Genomic DNA, 22,014 nt, shown 5'->3' with positions numbered 1-22,014 from the left:
AATATTTTATTATATCAAGGTGTAAATGAAGCCTTGCTTGCTTTCCTTGTATGCAAAGTTAAGAAACATTTGACATAATTGTCTAGTCTTCATTGTTACTGTCCTGTATCTGTGTTCTCCAGAATGTCACTCTTCCTGTGAGGAGTGCAGTGGGGATGGTCCTCACTCCTGTACTTCCTGTCTGGCCCCTGAGGTTCTGGCCTCATCAGGACTCTGCAGCTCTCGCTGTCCATATGGATATTACGCTGATGAAAACAGGGTGTGCCAAAGTAGGTACACCTTTACTTAAAGTGCATCTGTCTGTCTGATAAGTATTGATTAAATGATTATTGTGTGTGTTTCAGTGTGTGACACTCAGTGTCTGAGCTGTGAGATGGCGGGTGTGTGTTCATCATGTAGAGATCCAGCTAAAGTGCTTCTGTTTGGGGAGTGTCAGTATGAGAGCTGTGCTCATCAGTACTACCTGAACACCACCACACGCACATGCAGAGGTGAGTCTCAGCCCAGCTGCAGTCAAACATCGAATAATCTTCATTTAGACTAGAAACTAGCCCTCATTTCCTTCCCGATATAGTCGTCCATTGTTTAAATTACTGATCCTGTATTGTTAAACTACAAGTTTTACTTGTCCATAAACATCATTTGATTTGAATGTGTGTTGTATGTATTGCCTTTGAACTGCTTGTCCTTTTTTGTTCTTTCATAGACATTAAACATTCCTCAAATAAAGGCTGGAATACACTACATAGATCTCTCAGAAAGTCATAGTGTATGATGGACCCAGACTATGAATTCAAACATCATTCGATTTTAGAACACATATTGTTTTCATTTGTCATGCATCTCCTAGCAACAAGGCATGTGTTTCAGCATTAGTTTGTTGTGTTCAGAATGACTTGAAAGTCTGGTAGTGATGCCCAGTTTTTCTCTGTAACCACTTACAAAGTTGGCAAATGTTTGATACATGGTGTTTTAAAATCTGTCCAGTCCATTATATCTAACATACATACTTAAACTCACACAGAACAGCTGGGAAAAAGAGGATGTATCCAATTCTAATAAATAAGGTCAAATATATTTCACAGAGAATCATTATGAAGATGCTAGCAAGAGTAATTGCAAAGAAGATTATTTGTTTATAATTGTAAGTGTGTTCAGATCTTAATACGATGTGGTTTGGGGTTTGGATGTTGAACATAGACCCCATACCGTGAGACCTTTATTTCTCTTTGATGGGATTTACAGAGGAGATCAAAAGGAGATAGATATTAGTTTTTGTCCCTTGAGTATTTGTGTGCAAGTGATATCGAGTGAAGCAGAAAGAAAACATTAATAACAGGCATATGAATGCTTTAGAGATACTGTATGTAAAGCTGTTTACCCCTGCAGTACAGTGAATGAAGGTAACCTTGACAATATTTTAATAATGCAAGACATCATTGTTGTTTGTGTCATTATGGATGGGTAGGTAATGCGAAAGAAGGACACAGTCTCACATGGACAAATGAGCTGCATAGACATTTTAATTGGATTTAGTGTTAAATGAAGTTAGCCACTGCTCTATTCAATTGAATGTTTGAAATATTTTGGGAGGATGGATTTGGTGAATGAGGGGAGCGATGATGAGGTTATATAGATAGAGTGATGACAGAAAGAGCATGATGGGGCTTTTTAATGATCTGAGCTGATTTAGAGAGCGGAGGTCTGCTGGTGAGTTATCAAATGGTCGGCTAGCGCTCTCTTTAATAGATGATTTAAGAACTGAAACATTGTCTTTCTTTCTCATTGTAAGTCAAGTGGCGTATTGAAATCCCTCATATTTCTTTTTTGTGCAGACACTATTCAAGCTTGGTTTTGCAGGTGGTTTCAGGCTTAGGTGCACTGTCTGTTTTTGTTTTTTATAAGTGTCACAGTTTAACATATTACATATTAACCTCAAATTTAAATAAAATGTCCCTTATAAAATGTGTTGTTGTGTTAATAGCTTTTAACTGGTCAATACAGTTTTGCCACCATGCTAAAATCAACAGTAAAGTAACAGCTATGAAAATGATTAATTAAAAAACATTTTATAATAACTATGATTATAAAAAGGATGGTCCATTCTGATTGGATGACCTGTGTTAAACCTGTTTTTAAATGGCGCTTTCTATATTAATTAAATGTTAAGTTGCTACCTTGCCAACTGTAAACATCTTGTAGTAGATTAATGTAGATTAATGAGCTATATTACTTGGTGGACAAATAGCTTATTCATGTATGTAACTATTTATTGTACATTGGTCTCTTTTGTCTAATGTTGATGGAAATTCATCCTTTCTATTTTCTAAATGCATCATATTGATATTATTTTGATTAATGCATATGGGTTATTTTTGTAAAACAAATTTTGATTTTGTAACTTTGAATCAAAATGTCTTTCTAGTGAAACAGTATACATTTCTCTGCTGATGTCCCCAATCCACTTAAACCTGTCCCTTCCTTAAGTCATATTCAGATCTGCCTCCATCCAATCAACAACTGATAGATAGAACCAAGTCCCCATTCTTTTTTTTTTTTAATAATAGTTTTCTCTCAGATGTATACGTCTCAATACAGAAGAAAAGATCTGTCAATACTTCCACTACAGTAACACATTTGTGGGGTATTTAAGCACTTTACTTTGTGTTGAACACTCTTTACTTTACAGTATAATCACTATAACAGCCTCTATTATACATATTGCTTTATTAACTAACATTTGTAGAAAGTTCTCCATTCCTGCATGCAATAATGTTGTTGGAATTTACATAAAGAACTGAAAGAGATTGGTTTTTATCATGCAGTGCCTTGAAAGCACTGGTCTTTTTTTTGTTTTTTCAACAAATGCAAATCTAGTTTCTTCATGCTCTCTCATCACTGTGTTGTGGCCTTTTTTTCTTTCTCATTTGCTCTTATTTTACTCTCTTCCTCAATCACACTCCAATTTATCATATCTCTTTTTATATCCCTCCCACTCACTCTCTCTTTCTTTTTCTCTCAGAGTGCGACTGGAGCTGTAACGCGTGCCGCGGACCCCTGCGTAGTGACTGTCTGCAGTGCATGGAGGGATACGTCCTGCAGGATGGCATTTGTGTGCCGGGTTGCTCGCCGGGATTCTACCAGGATGCTGAGAGATGTCTGAGTCAGTCATCAACAAAAATAACAACCTTCATTATGAGTCCAACCAATCAATTTTCCAGCTCAATAAACTTTGACATTTCAATCTCTCAGTCAGTTGTCACAGTCGGGGAGGTTGAGAAGACCACTAATGTCTGCTGTATAGTGCCAACATCAGGCTCTGCTCCATAGCTGAGGTTTAATGGCACTTTAATGGACAGATTTCAGATGAGACTGAAAGAAAAGTCTTTCATATTTTAAAGTGAATTTTAATTAAGCAGAGAAGCTTCTGACTCTTACTTAAAAATGGACTTTCTTCAGTCAATGATATTAAATCTTAAAGTGAATTTTAATTAAGCAGCATTATCCAGTTATTGTAGCATGTAGTTTTAAACTCAATGATATTAAAGCAGTTCAGCTGAATACAACAGAACCTAAATGTATTTAAAATGTATTATATTTTAATGTATTATAAATTAATAGTAATAATAAAAATAATATAAAATTATTATATTTTTATTATAAATGTAAAAGTCTGGAGTCAGCAATAAATAATTAAATACTTTTATTCAGCAAGGACTCATTAAATTGATCAAAAGTGACAGTAAAGACATTTGTAATGTTATAAAAGATTTATATTCCAAATGAATACTGTTCTTATGAACTCTCTATTCAAGGAATGCTGAAAAAAAGAAAAAAAAATCTACAAAAATATTAAGCCGCACAACTAATTGTTAATAAGAAATATGTTTCTTAAGCAGCAAATCAGCATATTAGAATAATTTCTGAAGGATCATGTGAAACTGAAGTCTGGAGTAATGGCAGAAGTGTTTGTTTTTAAAAAAATTTAGTGTGTAAAGTGATAGACAAAAACTTGGATCTCATAAAATATTAATCAAATTTTGTGTCTTTACGCGTTCTCTACGTTATTCTTTCCATGAGCAGGCTGTGATGAGCATTGCGAGCAGTGCCAGGTTCATGGCCAATGCCAACGCTGCCAGCTGCCATATGCCATGTTGAATGGGCAGTGTGTGCTGGAATGCGGCAAGCGCTACTTTCTAGATGCCTCGATCCGTCAGTGCACCGGTGAGTGCTGTGAATCTGGTCTGAGCGAGTGATCGTGATTGCCTAGATTGGACATTTTGGCATCTTTACAATCCTGCTAATTTTAGAGGTGCTCAGTAGGGTATGATGCAGTTCCCTCTCGTGTTCTACCTGAATCTGATGACAGATTGTTTGTGATTATTTCCCAGCATGCTCAGCTGGATGCTTGGAGTGTGTGAGTGCAGGTGAGTGCGGTGTCTGTGCTGAGAACTCATTCCTGAAGGGTGGCCAGTGCATCGTGGACTGTGGTCACGGATACTATGCTGACCGAAAAACAAGAGTCTGTCGTGGTAACCAGGACCTTCTTCATATCTTATGGAAATAAATGTTATAAATACTCTTCATTTTTATGTTGTTACGACTTGTGTATTTGAACATCACATCCACCTTTGTTTCTACAGCAAACAGCCGTGCTCCATCTCTTTACATCAATGGCTCTCTGCTGGTTCCTATTGGTGGAGTTAAGCCTCTGGATGCAGCACTCCTGTCAATCAAGGATGCAGATAGCCAATCAGAAAGCATGTTGCTCCAGCTCCTTCAGCCACCCAGTAACGGCCATCTCGTGGTCCTGGAAAATGACAGAGAGAGAGCACTGGGAAGAGACGACACTTTCACCTTGACTCAGCTCAAACGTAGAGCTGTGCGCTTCATTCACGACAAAGAGCAGCCCAAGTGAGTATGTGTGCAGCAAGGAGTGACGGAATGAATCCAGGGTCATTTCCCCAGGAAATTTATTTCATATTCAGAAGTCATTAAAAACATATAATTTATAGGCAGACCAAGAGATATGTCCCCTGTCACCGATAGCATTAAAATGCATTACTGTCATTAACAGCATTACAGTGCATCTCATGAATTGAAGAATGAGTGAATGTACATGTGTAATGTGTGTTCAGTATAAATGAACTAGATGATATATGGAAGTCTACAATCATTAATTACATATTGTTTACACACTGTTTATAGTTCATGTAAAAGATTTCATTCCTCATCTCTTGAAATATCACTTTAGGTGGCGACTCCATTTGTCATTCCTGTGGGATATGGCCCATTTCTGCTTAGACAGACAGATTTTGCATATTTATATGCAGTGCAGGAGTAAAACAACGTTATATTAAGGCGAAAGGGTTTCGAGTGTGTGTGTGTTTTGGGGGATGGACTGAGTTTGAGTAGTGTGCGCTAGTCATTAGCTTTAATTAACTCAGTGAAGTTGGTGAGGCATTTGACAGGACACACACACCCCACAGTGCTCATGAGCCACAGCATTTGTGGTGATCATGTAAGGCAGTCACTAAGTCAGGCTAACTGCTGACCTTCAGTTTTCTCTCAACTTTCTCACAGTTTATCTCTTTAATGGCTCCTCGTGCTCCCTTCAGCTCTGTGGTTTAATTAACAAGTGATCTCTGTGCCCTCACACTCTCACTCCTATTTTATTCCTCATCTCTCTTTTTCCCAAATGTATCACTTTTTCAGTTTTTTATCATTTCTCTTTAAAAGCCACTAAGTCTTTTTCTAATTTTGGTCTCTGCCTTTTGCTTCTCTAAGTCTTTTATTTATTGTGTCTTTTTCTGTTGTTTTTGTCCACTTTATACACAGACACACCTTTGTTTTTGTCACAATGTGAAATGGAAACTATTACTTCCCATTGACTTGTATTGTTTAGAGACTGAGCTAAACATTTTCATTAAGACATTATTTGCTGTGGTTATTTCAACAGTATGACATTATTTAGTATGTTTACCAAGTCATTTTCTTTTAGCTGGTCCCTACAATATACATGATTTCAGATTTTGTAGCAAAATGTAGGCAAACCCTGACTCATTATTTACATCCTTGAATCTGTTCACAGCAGAGTAATGTTGGCTTGTTTTGTAGAAGTGGGCAGTTCATGTTAAGGGCAGCAGATCCTCAGCTGTTCTCTCAGCCTCAGAGTGTTCCAGTGCAGGCGGTCTCCCAGCAGGTAAACACACACACACACACACACACACACACACACACACACACACACACACACACACACCTTGTGTAAGAACGCTGGGTAATGGAGCTTCATTCTGCAGTCACAAGACAAATACAACAAAAAAGAGACAGGACATGCAATTACTAATAATTGCATGAATTATTTCATATTTGTATGCAAAAGAGTAACCTTGTTCTAATGTTAATGAAGTTGGAATATTCTGAATGAGTGACCGTGTGCCCAAGGTTAGTCATTTGCATAAAACATGACCAGACTATCTCCATATTAGGGCTTTTCGCACCACCTTTTCTTTACAGCCTTTTAACACTCACAGCAAGTATTTAACACTCTTTAAGACACATTCTGGCCTGTTGTTGCTTAGATTAAATCAAGTATGTAGGCACCCGGAATTTGAACATACACCTTTACTTTAAAAAGGTTTTAAGAAAAATATAAATTAAGTCAAGGCTGTCCAAATTGGTTGTCGCCATATTGGATGTCATGATTCCTTTATTAAAAATGTCAGGTTTTCGAAAAGTTATGATTTCGCCTATGTAAATTAGAAATGTAAAATTGGACCCTTTCTGCTGTATACTCATCTTTGCTTACACCCATAGTCCACATCCTTAACATAGATTGACTGGCCATTATCCTCCCTCTGAGGAGGGCATTATAGCTCATACTGAGCCAGCATCTCTTCCCATTCTCTGTCTCACTCTCTCTGTGCTGCTCATTCCTCTGCAGCATTTAGTTACACTTCATAGATACAGTCTCCTCCAGAGAACTGCCTGTGTCTCACACACACACACACACACACACACACACACACACACACACACACACACACACACACACACACACACACACAGAAACCTGAGCTCCCCTACAGAAATCTAATGGATGTCATTGCAACAAATAACACCCAAAATACATTCCTGCCCCTCATGGACTGATAAGCTCACTTCCTGCTGTTGAACGTCTCGGTTACGTATGGTAACCCTCTTTCCCTGAAGGAGGGAACGGAGACGTCACGTTGGTGACCAACGAATTGGAATATCGATTTGATAGAACTGCAATTTTTGCATCTAGCTGCAGCTGATTACAGCGTGAGCATAAAAAGGCAGCAGGTGCAATGCATACCAGGTTTTCACTGAGGAGCCGAGCCGGTGACCCGGCCGGTGGTACAGCAGCTGTGGCGACGGGACGTGATGTGTCCGTTCCCTCCTTCGGGGAACGAGGGTTACCATACGTAACCTAGACGTTCCCTTTCAGTAGGTCAATTTTCAATCGCTGCAAACCAATCTCGGGGACGGATGCACCCGAAGATGCGTTTCTGCATCAACATCTTGAACGGTAACCGATGAAGGGCCCGATTGAAGACTCGCAGGTCCAAGATTGGCCATAACCCACCACCTTTCTTGGGTACAATGAAGTAAGGGCTGTAAAACCCCATCCTCATATTGGCTGGAGGGACTGGCTCTATCGCATCCATCGCCAGTAGGACTGCGATCTCCGCATGCAAGACAGGAGCATCGGTTGCCTTCACTGTAGTAAAGGGGATACTGCTGAACTTGGGGGGATGCTGGGTGAACTGAATCGCATAGCCGAGGCTGATGGTCCACAGAAGCCAGCGAGAAGGGCTGGGTAGCGCTAGCCAGGCACCCAGTAACTGTGCAAGTGGGACCAACGGAACCACCGTCGTACCTGCAGTGGGGCGGCAAGGTGGAACGCAGGGACCCAACTCGGGCGGCTTATGACCAGACCAGAGAGGGGTCTGAGTGTGCGGTGTAACGTTTACCTGGTTCCACAGGTTGGCAGAGGGTGCATGAGTAGGGCCTTTGTTGACGCTCTCAAACCACCTGCTGCTGCTGGCTGGTGAAGGAGGAGGATGAGTCCGTCCTGGGGCCGCTTGCTCTTCCGCGGGGGTGGACGCAGGGGGCCACCCTCAGTGACAAGCAGGCTGGGCCGCTGCAGCCGGCAGACGGGTGGAGGCAGCAGCTGCCCACCGGACACAAGGTCGGATCGCCTCAGTCTGGCCAGGCCAGGATCTTGACCATGTCACCGAAGAGGCCCGTCTGGGACACAGGGGCATTAAGGAACCGATCTTTGTCGGCGTCTCTCATATCAACCAGACACAGCCAGAGATGGCACTCCTGGACCACAAGTGTGGACATCGCATGACCCAGAGAACTTGTGGTGAGGACACAACTGCATCACAACCGACCGCTCCACCTGGGGGACCACCGTATACCCCTCACTGCACCACCGTCAAGGGTGGTGAGGGAGGAGGAACCATCAGGCTGGTTTCTGGCAGTAAAAGGTGCCATCCACAACCTGGTGAGCTCCTCATCCACTTCTGGGAAGAAAGGCACCGAGGCGCAGGGCTGAGAACCAGTGTGAGCCACCCCGAGAAACCAGTCTTCCAACTTTGAAGGCTCGTGACGCAGTGGATTTTTCCACTCGAGCCCTACCTTCTTGGCGGCCCAGGAAAGCAAAGCTGTCATCTCTGGATCCGATTTAGGCACTGCCATTGTCCCGGAGGGCGGCAGCACAGCCGAATCTTCCTCAGACTGCTCTCCCTCCAATGCAGCAATCAACATCCGGTTGTCGGGAGGAGCACCAAAGGATACCGTTGGTACACTCTTGGAAGAGGGCCCAGCGCATTCCTTTGGCTATTCAACTGGATCGGAGCGCTAGAGGAGTGGTGGGCCCCCAAGGGTTGGTTCCCTGAGGGGTTTGCCACCGCTGTGATCCTCAAGACCACCCGTGCCACTGCTGGAAATAGTACTCGTCTGTCAGCCGCCAGGACGAGCCTTAAATCGCGGCAACGGGCCGTTTCCGCCCCCCTTGAGGAAACGGAGCCTGGCCCGCAGCTCCAAGATGGTCATCTTCCCGCGATTGGAACATGACTCATCCGCAAATGCCACCTCAGCGTGTTTGCCCAGACACGTGAGGCAGCGATCATGACCATAACCTAGTGCCAGGTAACAACCGCATCCAGAAACGCACGGGTGAAACGGCATCTTCAAAAAGACGATCCATCGTCTTTACAAAGACGCACCCATTTATTGCTCTTTTAGAGAAAATGCTCTTTTATGTGCTGAGGCACACAGGGGAATGGCCGCTTGCAGCACAACAGGGGGTAGTGCAACCTGAAGTGTGCAACCCACTCGAAACAGGAACGACCACCGCTAAAGCGCCGTATCGCCAACACTAAAAGCTTCCAAGAGCGCGTTGAACTTGTAGCTCACTGAAGACACTTAGATGGAGCAGAACAATGTTGTCGCTCGGCTCCGAAATGAAAAGCTGGTATGCATTGCACCTGCTGCCCATTTATGCTCACTCTGTGATCAGCTGCAGCTGGATGCAATAATTACATGCCAATGTGCATTGGCTCGTTTAGTTTACACTCAAAGTAGATTGGTCTATCGAAGCAATAGCCCAATTCGTCGAGAGTGACCGACCGAAAGGGAACCTGTACCTTAGAGCGAAGAGGGAGAGGACTGCAAATCTAGTCCTACAAGGGAATTAGAGTAAAAAATGCAATAATTCCTCCCTGAGGAAAAATATTGTCTTTTGAAAATATACCGTTTGCTCTTGTCTTCCCTGTGAAGTGGTATACAAAAGTGGCCTGATTTTCTCCACAGCTCTGTGCAGCAGCAACCTAATGAATGTTCGTTAGTGTGAATTGCTTTAAACAAAAAGCATATTGTGTATAAAATGCTTTGGTGCACACGTGGACAACACAAGTTTGAATCTGCCTGCAGCATTTGCCATCTCTTTTCTTTGACTATAAATTAAAATTAGGCCAAAAATAACAGAATTAAGCCATGATAGATAAAGTAAGGTTGAATCCTGGCAGGGGGCTTGAAAACAAATATCCACTTTAAACACTCTGTCTTGGAGCAACATACAGTATTTTTATTCATTTGTGTCAGTGCGAGTTCCATTTGTACCTCAAATGTGTCAAAACCAGCCTTTCATTTCCCTCATATGTCTTTCATTTGAGCAACAGTAGTCAAGCACTGATAGGATTCTCACCTCTGCATGTCTTAATTTACAAAATAAAAATGGAAAAATATTGTATGTAGATGCAAAAGAATACAGAATAAGGACATTGGGGCTCAAATATGAAATATTTCCTTATAATATTTTCTCTTTCCTCTTATTTATTGAAACTGGGGTTTGAAATCTATCTTAATGTGTATTTGTGTTTGTTTTTTTTTTTTTTACCTTTTTTTTTTTTTACCCCTTTCACAGCCACCCACTGTGATCACCAACCAAATACTCTACATTAACTCTGGTGAGACAGCCGTCATCAGCAGATCTATTCTTCACATCAGTGACCTTGATAATCCACAAGACATTTTCATCACGGTTCTGGATCCACCTGAACATGGCCACCTGAAACACAAGCATGGTGATGTGCAGGTGACCCATTTTAAACTGGAAGACCTGGAGCGTGAGCAGCTGCAGTATGTACATGACAGTTCAGAAGGAGACCAGGACAGACTTCTGCTGCAGGTCAATGATGGGCACAGCTACCAGAACATTCTGTTTCACATCAGCATTGCGCAAAAGGTACAGACATGACAGGTTTTGCTCTAAGAAAGATTTGCTAAATGACAGTTCACCTGATCAAAAAGGATTCTTTCAAGATGAAGTAATCCTTCATGAAACTTACCAGACTTTTGTGAAGTGCTAGTCTGCTTATCATGGAGTTTTATATTCTTTGAAATTACATGCTCTGTTATTGTAACATTCAGCTAAATGTGTTTAATTTCTCTTTTTTTCTCTGATTGGGAATTTATTTAAATGTCATAAATGTGCCATTTTTGAACTAACAACTGAATACTGGTTACCTACTGTATGATTGTGTATAGGCCTATCAATCTGTCATGTACTTCCATGTTAGTGTAAAAAATATTAAGTGCAAAAAAAAGCAGGTCATCAGCTCTTAAATCAAGGATTTTTTTGGCTTATTATGGATTCATGCGCTCCACCTGATGCTGTAACATCTTGATGATGGCGCCTTAGGCTACTACTGCATCATTTCTTGATTCTGGTGTGATTTATGCTCACTGTCATGATAAAATCACTCAAAAAGAGTACACTGAAAAAACTCTAACATCACTTATTAGACCTAAATAGATTTTTCCAGTGGTTTTTAAACTGAAGTCTGGAAAATTCCAAGGTACTGGAAAGGAGTGTTGCAGAATCTGTGGAAATTTTAAGATTAAGACTTTCTAATTAATTTCAATATTAAATATAATATATAAACACATTTTTTTTTTCAAAACAGATGTTTACTTTTCTAAAGACTGGTCAGAAATCTTGAGATTAATCACAATTATAATTTTTTCCTATAAACAAATGTGTTTATTTTAAAAGTTTATAGGGTTAATCTTTTAATAATGTGCTTACAGGGATATTACTAAAAGCCAGTTATTTGATTTTGGAAGCAAAATGTTACAAGATTAATACTTATATTATTAATAATTATTAAGTAAGTATATAAATGAGTCTTTTATACATGCTTTCAGCCCCAGACACTGAGATAGGCCCAGCATACAGCACACAGATTTTTCTTTGTGCATAAAATTATATAGCTTCCGTTATAATTAAAGAAGGGAATCCCTTGCAGGTTAATATTTTGGGTTTGAAACCCCGTCAATTAAAGGGTTATAAGCTTGAAAAAGCTCAAACTCAGTTACAGATGACCACTTTTACAGTGTACTGTTAGGATCTGTTTATGATCACATAACATACAACTACTGTGTCTGTTCCCTCACAGGATCATATTTACACCTTAAGGTACTAATATGTAACCTGTAGAGGTATTAATGGTGCATATATGATAAGTACCCTTAAGGGTGCAATTTTGTATCATTTGCATCATTTTTGCTCATTTGTTCTGACAATGCAGGTGCATTGAGACGCAATGGGTGCAGTGCATAGTGTGTTTTTCATGACAGGGTGAACACCTCTCATACCTCTCTCCATCCATACACACTTATACAGTCATCATCACCCCTTTTACGCTTGAAATCACCCCTTTCTGACTGTTTGACATGCCCTCAGCCTGCTGATGTCTAGACAGATTGCAGCACTTTGTTTGCTCTTTTGAAGCTCTGTCCCCACTTCCATAAACCCTTATCCTCACATCTCTCTGTAGTGTCATCCGATTACACCTGCCTTGTTCCCCGCTGCAGCATCTAACATACCAACCTAATCTTCACTAAACTAATCCAAGCCCCACATCAAACAAAACACTCTTAATCAAAATCAATAGCACTTCGTTTTTATAGGTAGGAGCACAGTTAGTTTTATTGGACAGAATCGAATAAAGGCCTATTGCACTCACACTACTACCAGTGAGTGGAAAGGTTACAAGTTACAAGTTACATCAAGTTACATGTTGAGAGCAGACACAGATGAAGGCTGAGTAGGCAACATGAAGACTCTTTATTGATTGTGGCTTTGGTTTTGGGAGCAAGCTTCCTGATCTCATAAGATCTATAATATGTGGGGATTTCGGCAATGAAGACAAAGAGGAATAAAAGAGGAAGCTGGCTTTCAATTAGCCTTTTCGAGAGAAGTCATTTGGTGTTTGTAGTCCCTGATCCATGTTATTGGTCAGCACTGGTGAATGATTCTTGATTCAATGTGGCCTGGAGACCTCAAAAATTCACTTTCTCCACCACTTTAAAAAGAAAGAAAGAAAAATAACTTTGCTATGTATCACCTTCATTGTACAAGATGTTTTGCAGGTAACCTTAAAAATGGTTTCTTGTAGTAACATCAAATTCCGATTGATATTTTTGACCTCTGAGTTAACTCTTCCGTGAACACCTTGCTTTATAAATCCGTCCCGCTCTCAGAGAGGTGATCAGGATCAGCAGGAAGGTGGTGGAAGGGTGCCAGGGTGTTTCCTCTGTGAATCAGGGCTTTCATCTCCCCACGTCCTTGAAGGTCTTTGATTATCTGTGAAGCAGAAGATCTTATTCACCGCAATGAGCTCCTCCGTTAGCGCTGAGATGTTCAGAGCCCTGTTAGGATCTAAAGATTCCTGGCATATTAATAGCTGAGTATGTATGATTAGCATGTGTCTTTGTGATTTTCTTGTAGCTTTGATGTTTCTCATTTCTCAAAAATGCAAGAAAGACATCTTCTTGTGGTTTTATAATGATTCAACCGCTGCACAAACGTGACAACTGCAAAAACTTCAACCTAAACTTCCACCTTTGAAAAAAGTTTTTTTTTTAAGAAATTGATACCTTTGGTTAGAAATAATTTGTACAATTTTGATTTCTTTTGAGTTTTCTATACATTAAAGAATCCTGAAAAAAGTATCACAGGTTCCATAAAAAAATTAATAAACTGCTTCCGATATTTATAATAAAAAAATTTCTTTATGGCAGCAAATCATACTGTAACACTAAAGACCTTTACATTTTAAAATATATTAAAATAGAAAACAGTGATTTTAAATTGTACTAATAATTCACAATATTACCATTTTTACTATTTTTTATCAAATAAATGCAGTTTTGGTGAGAGGAAGTCGTAACCTTAACTTATTTTTTATAAGGTACATGCTTGAAATAAACACACCATTAATCCTAACTGTGCATGATGGTTTCTCTGTAGGTTGGATTGACTCCTCACCTGCGTTCAGTGCCCAGGACCTGGGTGAGGGAGGGAGGAATGGTGCAGCTGTCTAAGAAGAGCCTCAATGCTCAGTTCCAAGGAACCCGTGACTCTGAAATCCTGTACACCATCCATTCTGAGAGTGGACAGCCCAGATACGGTATCATCAGCATCTGTCTCTAGCATTCCTTCCTTAATGTCTGTCTTTCTTTCTAAACTCAATTCAGTGCCATGAACTGAGGTAAAATACTTCTTCCTAAAGGAATCTTATGTGTTTATGTGTCTAGGAGAGATTGTGCTGGTGTCTATGCCTGCTGATGGTCCTGTGGAGGCATGGCAGTCCTTCCCAGATGCTCAGAACACCACACCAACCAGCTCATTTACGCAGCAAGATGTTAATGAAGGGACTGTCTGGTACAGACACTATGGATCCGGATCACAGAGAGACACTTTTCAATTTCAGGTGAGACACACAAAGTGAGCATTAAATTTAACAGGGCAAATACTGTCGCTTTGGCAAAAGCCCTGTGGCTCAGTATGTAAATTCATAGGTTCCACTTAACTTCTGGCTGGTTCGAAATAATTATTTTTGTGTTATATATTGATTTGCAGTTAAACCCTTGTGCGGTATTCGGTCACTTCTGACTGGAGAATTTTACATTTTGAATTTTTAAAAATCGTAGCTTCACCAGAATGGTACGGAACTTTGTGACTTTTATGGCACTTGGTATGTGAACACACACACACACAAATATTGAGGGCATGATTCGAAAAACTAAGTGGTCATAATAAAATTAGTCACACTCATGGTCTTCGGTCAAAAATGACTGACCATAGAAAATGAATGGAAAATGGGAGAAAAATACAGACAATTTTTGTGTGTACAATCTACAAATCCACAGTGCAGAAAAAAATTGCGCAGCAATGAAGGGGTGAAACTTTAAAACATCTAGAGTGCAAAATCAACACACCAACTCACACACGTGCGGACACACACTTGTACACACACATACACTCTTATGAACTGTTGTGACTGTAACACTGCAACTATGTAAAATAAAATCAATTATTCAACTAAAATGCAGTAAAAAAATTAAAAAAAAAAATGGGCACAGCAAGGAAAGTGTGTACACTCTAAAAACATAAAGAGTGTAAAACTGATACATCCACTCACACACACTTACTTACACACACTCACAGACACACACATACAGAATTATACATACTTAAATGAATTGGTATGGCTATAACCATATAGCTAAAATGAGTCAGAAGACTGAAATAAGAGATTAAAATCAGATCAGACCCAGAAGGATTAAGCTCTGATAAAGCATTCCTGTTAACTTTTGTTACATTTTTATAGAATTGTAATGTTTTGTGTAACAAAGTGCTTTCTGTGTTCAGGTTTGAATGTAGTAATAATAATGCAAAAACCTACACTTCAAATCAACATTTAAAATAACAAAAAATATAAATATTGACAAAAAGTAGTCTTCAAGAATGCCTTAATGTAAATCCACAAAAAAACAAAACCAAACAAAAATAAACAAAAACAAATAAAAACAACTAACTGATTCACAAGCCTCTCTATAGAGTCCTATACAGGAATCTAGTGGTTACACCATGCAATTACAGCTTTTTCTCACCAGGAGGTGCTTTTCTGCCTTCAAAAATTGGATTTTAAAGACCTAGTCTCTATTTTAATCTGAAATACTGCATTAATTGAAAAATAATTGTAAAAAATTAGAAAAAAAAAAATGTTTGGACTATTTTCATTGGGAACAATTGATCATAATTATTGCATAAATATTAATTAGTACCATAAAATTCTCTCAAAATACAAAAGAAAAAAAAGATTTTTGAACAATAATATATTAGATTGATTTTACTGAAGAAAATAAAAGTTACATTTCAGATGTCCGGTCACTTTTGACCACGAAGACCATGAGAGTGACTCCCAAATGAGGAGCACACATGGCAGTGGTTCATTTCTTAATCTGTAGAAGTTCTGCTCCATTTCATTATGGTGTTTCTCTCTTTTTTTCGGTTTTTTTTTTTATTTTATTTTGACTGGCCCACTTCAGACATAAATCATCAAAATCAACTTTTGTCACATACACATCCAGAAGTCACTTGATAAACTCTCTTCCATGCTCTCTTCCAGACAAAAGTTTGGGGTTAATAGGTTAATTGTTTGTTTTTTAAAGAACTTTCACTCATTCAGATTCATTAAATTCTTTAAAAGTGACTGTAAAGTCGTCTACATTGTTATAAAAAATTAATACTGTTCTTTATATATTGTTCTTTTAAACTTTCTATTAGATATTCAGCTTTGCCATCACAGAAATAAATTGCATGTTGTTGATATATTAAAATGTTTCATAAAATGAATGCGAGAAATTTTATTAATACTTTAGAAAAGGGAACACATATTCACTATCATCTATGATTAAACTCCTAATTAGCTGCTTATTAATAGTTAGTAAGGTAGTTGTTAAGTTTACTGTAGGTACTGGGTGGATTAAGGGATCTAGAATATGTTCATGCAGAATTAGTCATCGATATATGCTTTGTAAGTACTAATAAACAGCCAATATGCTAATGTGCTAGTAATATGCATACTAATAAGCTACTAGTTAATAGTGAGAATTGGTCCTTAAAATAAAGTATTTACAGAAATTTCTTTCAAAAACATTATAAAAAATCTTGCCAACCCCAAACTTTTGAACGGAACTTTTCTTTCTCTCTCTCACACACAACATCACTTTTAGATCAGCGTATCTCCTGTTGCGAAGCGAACACAGAGATAAACACATTGTTCCTTTCTCTCGCCTTATTGGACTATTTTCTCTATTTTACTTCAGCTCTGTTTCACACTCTTAGCCAATTTGTATATCTGTCCTACTTCTCCTTCACCAGCTTCAGTGCATTACTTGGGTATTTATGAGCTAATTTGTCTTCAGATCCAGTTTCAAATCAGTGTAAGCAGCATTAAAGGACATTCGATCACATTTAATTCAGCAGCTTGAACCCCTAATGACTCTTGACACAACAGTTTTTTTGTCGTCCTCAAGAAAATGGCTTTCTCTTCTTGTTTGTTCTTTTCTCTTCTCGTCTTGCCTGAGGCTGCATCCTGTGCCACAGACTTCATTAAATAAGATTTGAGTTTTAATGGTTCGACACAGTGTAGTTTATGTCCTCAGGGGTGTTTTTGTGACCGCGAAGTGCTTCGGCCTATTTGTTAGGTGTGTGCTCAAGACTTTACTGTTGAAATGATTTTGTATTCGAATTAATGACTGTCACAGAGCGAATAAAAAATCTCAAAAATAGGATGTGTATTAATGTAGTGATTTTAGTTATGTAGTACATTGATTATTGCCAATTATTGCCCGAGAATTGTTAACATTTGCTTTTGAGAAAGCTTATATTTTATAGTGGGAATGAGTACATGTACACTGTGGTATTTATTTAAAATTATTTATGCATGAATAAATATTTATTTATAAATTTATAAACATCTGTTAATGCATGGGCATGTGCTTTTGTTGGCAGGTTTCAAGTGAGGTCTATCCAGAGCCTCTGAGTGATACGCAGACCTTCACTATAGGAGTGATGCCTCAGACCCCTGGCCTGCCTCAGCTCTCACCTGGAACCGACCTGCAGATCACTGTAAGATGTCTCTTTAGATTTTAGTTACATCCAGTGTTATCCAGACCTTGAAACTGCTTTAATTTTAACTTCTAACTGAAATATAAGTGTGTTTTTGTTTTTCCCCTGTTAAAATATTTTCTCATTCATCAAAGAATCCTAAAAAAAAATGTATCATGACTTCCACAAAAATATTAACTGTTTTCAAAATTGATAAAAGTAAGAATTTTTTCTCGAGCACATTGGAAAGGAATAAATTACATTTTTAAATATTTAGAAATAGATAGTAATAATATTTCACTATATAGTTGTCATTTCTGTATTTTTGATTAAATAAATGCAGCCTTGGGGACACAGTTTCAGCCAGTCGCATGTTATCTTGAGTACCCTCAGAGTAGTATTGCATCATTCATATCTCTGAATAGTCTTTAGTTTTAACAGATTTATTAAAGATATACAGCTTTACGATTCTCTCTGAAAGCAGTCGAGCTCCTGGAGGCGGGCTGTGGGCGGAGCTAAAGAGTCAGGAGCATGCAGAGCTTTTGCATAGTGATCGTCTCCAAGCTGTGACATTGACATAAATAAAACAGGAACAAAAACTTTATTGACTTAATTTTTTTAAAAATTTTTATAAAACATTTGACACTTAAATGACGAGAACAAACAAACCCATTTGCAGAACTCCTTTGCTGCCCTGGAGAAACAAACATCTGGGTTCTTTGGGAAGCTGAACAAGGTTATCTTTCACTCATAACCAAAAACACACTTCTTTGGTGACACTGTTGATTTGGTGGTCTAAAAACAAAATGCCAAATCCTTCTCAAGCAAGTCCTGTGCATTGCTGCTTACAACTTCAGTAACCCCAGTGAGCACATCGATGGAAATGAAATCCATACAATCTCCAAACTTTATTGTCTTCATCAGTGTAAATGTTTTTGGCTCTGTGTGTGTGTGTGTGTGTGTGCAGGCACTGGAAGATCGCGTGACTGTGATATCTCCTTCTGCTCTCTCCTTCACTGACTCGGAGACGCCCAGCAACAAGCTTGTCTACAACATCACCAAAGTGCTTACCTCAGGCCACGGTAACTAAACCTCCATTATTGTCATAGGGGTAGGACACTTACAGGCATAATGGAAGCCTGATAGTTTTTCTTCGCTCTCCTTTTTGTGCCATTAAATAGAGAGTAGAGGATTTCAAATGTGAATCTTGCTGAGTCTTTTAATGGAAGGGTAGACAATGATAATGAGATGATAATGAGAAACTAAGATGATAATGAGAAACTTCAAATTATGCATAATAAAAAAACAAAAAACACAATTAAAAACTAAAAATCACTAATAAAAAAAAAAGCATAATAAAATCTCAATACGTGATGTGTTGTGTTGTGTTGTGTTGCATGGCGGCGCGTACACATAAAACCATGTCTGCATTTGTGATCGGCATACTGTGATGCGTGCATGGTCGGCGGCGTACAAAACAAACTACACCAGCGGTTTTCAGTTCCAGTCCTTGCGCCCCCAAGTCTGCATATTTTGCACATCTGAGAAACGACAAACAACAAGCTCTACTCTACACCAGCGGTTTTCAGTTCCAGTCCTTGCGCCCCCAAGTCTGCATATTTTGCACATCTCTCTGTTAACACACCTGATTCAGATAATCAGCTCATTAGAAGTGATCTCCGTGCATGAACTGTGTTCCCACTGACATGGTCCCTACATAGTGTTCATTGCTCCCTACTCCCTGAGCAGGGGAAAACTGTTGAAGTTTACTTCACTTCGGAACATTCATACATGGATTTGCGCTGCGCAATGTCTTCACACACGGAAAAGTGTGACATCATATACCTCTGTAAATAAATACAATTTAAATTCACATATCGCACACTTCAATGCACTTTGAATAGAACATATACGTTCGCATCGAACTGGAATCATGTTGGAATATCCTGTGATGTCCACTTCGCAGGGCACTTACGTTCTAATAGAACAAATGTCTGAAGCCATAAGAGAAACATACAAAATATGCAGAGCAGGGGGAGCGAAGACTCAAATTGAGAACCGCTGCTCAAAACTCGCATTTGAATCATTAGTGGCAAATCCTTTAAATATGTAAACGTACTTACAGACTGTGAGTCAGAACAGCCGGCATCATAGTCTTCTCTTCCAGGATCAGGAAACAGTCCTCCATAAAATGTGCTGCACACTCGAATATTTGGGTTGAACTGTTCTGGAACAGTGTTGTAAATACAACTTAACCACTGATTTCTAGTTGTGTTCTCTTTTGGAAGGCTTTCACTTTCACAATGAAACAGCATCTCCACGACATGGTGCCGGCGGCAACAGTACTACAGCGAGAATCAAAGTTACACCTTCTTTCTTTGTATGAACATTTGGGCGGCGTTATACAATTCTTCCCACACTGTGACGTAGACATGTGGGGGGGGGGGGGGGGTGTTTAAACGAGGCATTTTAGGAGGACATGGACGAGTCTTAACTTTTATAAAGAATATCTCTTTGGGTTTGAGACTTTAGTCTTTGCAACTTTAGGGATCTTATCTATTCGCGAACAGCTTGCAACACTCCAAAGAGAAAGGAAAACTTGAAATCGCATCATATGACCCCCTTTAATTTCTAAGCTTCTAATACTGAACTGATTGTTATATTAATATGATGAAGTTAATATCTCTCCTCTTTCAGGTACGCTGGAGCACAGGGACAGACCTTACCATCATGTGCGTCTCTTCACACAAGCTGATGTAGACAGTGGCAAAATTATCTACAGACCCCCACAAGCCCCGTCCCACCTTCAGGAGCTTTATCAGTACTCATTTACAGGTGAGTCTTTACTTGAGCACCAAATAAGCATATTAGAATGATTTAGAATGAGAATCATGTGATACTGAAAACTGGAGTAATGACTGCAGAAAATTCTACTTTCCATCACAGCAATAAATTAAATGTTAAAATATTAAATTAGAAAACAGTTACTTTAAAATTCACAAAATTCAAAATATTACAGTAACTTAAATTAAATTTAACACAACAATCAATCAAAATCAATCAAACTAAGTCAACTAGAAATTTCCGTCCCTAAACATTTTTTATTGTGCTCTAAAATGGATGTAACAATAGTAGCATGCAAGAGTGTAATGACACATTCATTAATTTGAAATGTTTACAGTTTGTGGGGGAAGTTAATTAGCGAATATGCCAGCACACAGTTGATTTAGTACTAATTTGATGCTAATTAGTGCTTCTGAGCTGTCAAAGCCAACATCTGAGGTATTGTTAGTGATGCATAAGTCTGTAAAACTCACCTCTGCAGCTTAACCGTTTAAATATGAAATAATCTCTCACCCAGCACTCTAATTATTGTGATTTGTTTGCAGTTGATTGTGAAAGTAACCACTAACACTGTTTCATTGCTGCAGGTCTACCAGAGTCAGTGAGCCTCCATTTCACAGGTATATAATCAATTTTGGCCTCTGTAACACCCACCAGCGACTCTGCCTTATTCTCCCTTACCTTGCATGCTTCCAGCAAACCCAGAATTCATTTCTTCCTCTGAAACACCATAAACAGATCCCTCTGTGCCTCTTATCCCACATTCCCTGGTGTGTTGCTGTTATTTATTTATGGGACCTTCTCTTTCCTAAGAGGGAATATGATTCCCTCTCTATTTTTGATGTCCGTCCATATGCTTCATTCCACCTGACAGCAGGATATGACTGTGCATCCATCTTCTTCACGCAGTGCCCATGAATCAGAGCTCTGACTGCTCATATGCCCTTCTGTGTCTGGTTGGAAACAGGGCACTGTAGGGCAGACAAACTCCTTTTAGTGCTGTTAGTAATAGAGTGACATGGATGGAGAGTAACAGTAGACTGGAGAAGAACGGCAGCATCAGAAGTCAATGCTAAAAGAGCTTTTTGTTCCTTATACAAATACTCAGCTTATATATATATATATATATATACACACTCAACTAAAGGAAAACAACAAACACAGGGTCATAAAACATTGAGAATCTCGGCTCAGCATCTGATATCCAGAATTAAAATTCAAATAATTAATTGTATTCCAAAAGGTCTTTGTTTAGTTTCACATTGAAAGTATGTAAATTGTAACTTTGATTTTGAAAACAACTTCTTCACTTCTACCCTTAAAAAATGTTTACTACTGGTTACTACTAGTTTTTTACTACTGTAAAATCATAAATTAATAAGTTATCCTTTATTAATAGCATTAATAATGATATTTATTTTAACATTAAAATTAATGTTACTTTAATTTTAATACTAGAGGTTAATAACAAACCCCTTACCAGAATATCAGGAATATCAATGCAGTGCTGCCTTGCAGACAGTAAGTGTTATGCTGGAGGATACTAGGATGCCATGGTTACAAATTTTCACAAGCACAAATTTATACACATCACACAGCTGCTTGAGCTCTAAGGTTACTTATCAAATGGGCCCTTCATTGCTGATATTTATGAAGAAATAATATTACTA

The 22,014-nt window shown here is 38.9% G+C and overlaps 1 protein-coding gene across 1 annotated transcript in view; it reads left to right on the top strand.

The window, feature by feature from the left end:
• The window catches only part of LOC109063207 (extracellular matrix organizing protein FRAS1-like), an 83,097-nt gene that overhangs the window by 35,092 nt on the left and 25,991 nt on the right, over window positions 1-22,014 (top strand). Inside the window, exons 21-34 of the mRNA XM_042756548.1 lie at window positions 123-269; window positions 345-491; window positions 3,023-3,163; window positions 4,084-4,224; window positions 4,392-4,532; window positions 4,644-4,914; window positions 6,118-6,202; window positions 10,463-10,783; window positions 13,853-14,012; window positions 14,140-14,315; window positions 17,405-17,521; window positions 18,468-18,582; window positions 20,198-20,335; window positions 20,932-20,964. Of these exons, the coding sequence (XP_042612482.1) occupies window positions 123-269; window positions 345-491; window positions 3,023-3,163; window positions 4,084-4,224; window positions 4,392-4,532; window positions 4,644-4,914; window positions 6,118-6,202; window positions 10,463-10,783; window positions 13,853-14,012; window positions 14,140-14,315; window positions 17,405-17,521; window positions 18,468-18,582; window positions 20,198-20,335; window positions 20,932-20,964 (2,133 nt within the window). The remainder of the gene's footprint in view (window positions 1-122; window positions 270-344; window positions 492-3,022; window positions 3,164-4,083; window positions 4,225-4,391; window positions 4,533-4,643; window positions 4,915-6,117; window positions 6,203-10,462; window positions 10,784-13,852; window positions 14,013-14,139; window positions 14,316-17,404; window positions 17,522-18,467; window positions 18,583-20,197; window positions 20,336-20,931; window positions 20,965-22,014) is intronic.

This window comes from Cyprinus carpio, chromosome A5, assembly GCF_018340385.1.
Source record: "Cyprinus carpio isolate SPL01 chromosome A5, ASM1834038v1, whole genome shotgun sequence".
NCBI classification, from domain to species: domain Eukaryota; kingdom Metazoa; phylum Chordata; class Actinopteri; order Cypriniformes; family Cyprinidae; genus Cyprinus; species Cyprinus carpio.
The sequence above is the reverse complement of the archived record's forward strand: the minus strand, read 5'-3'. Positions and strand labels throughout refer to the sequence as shown.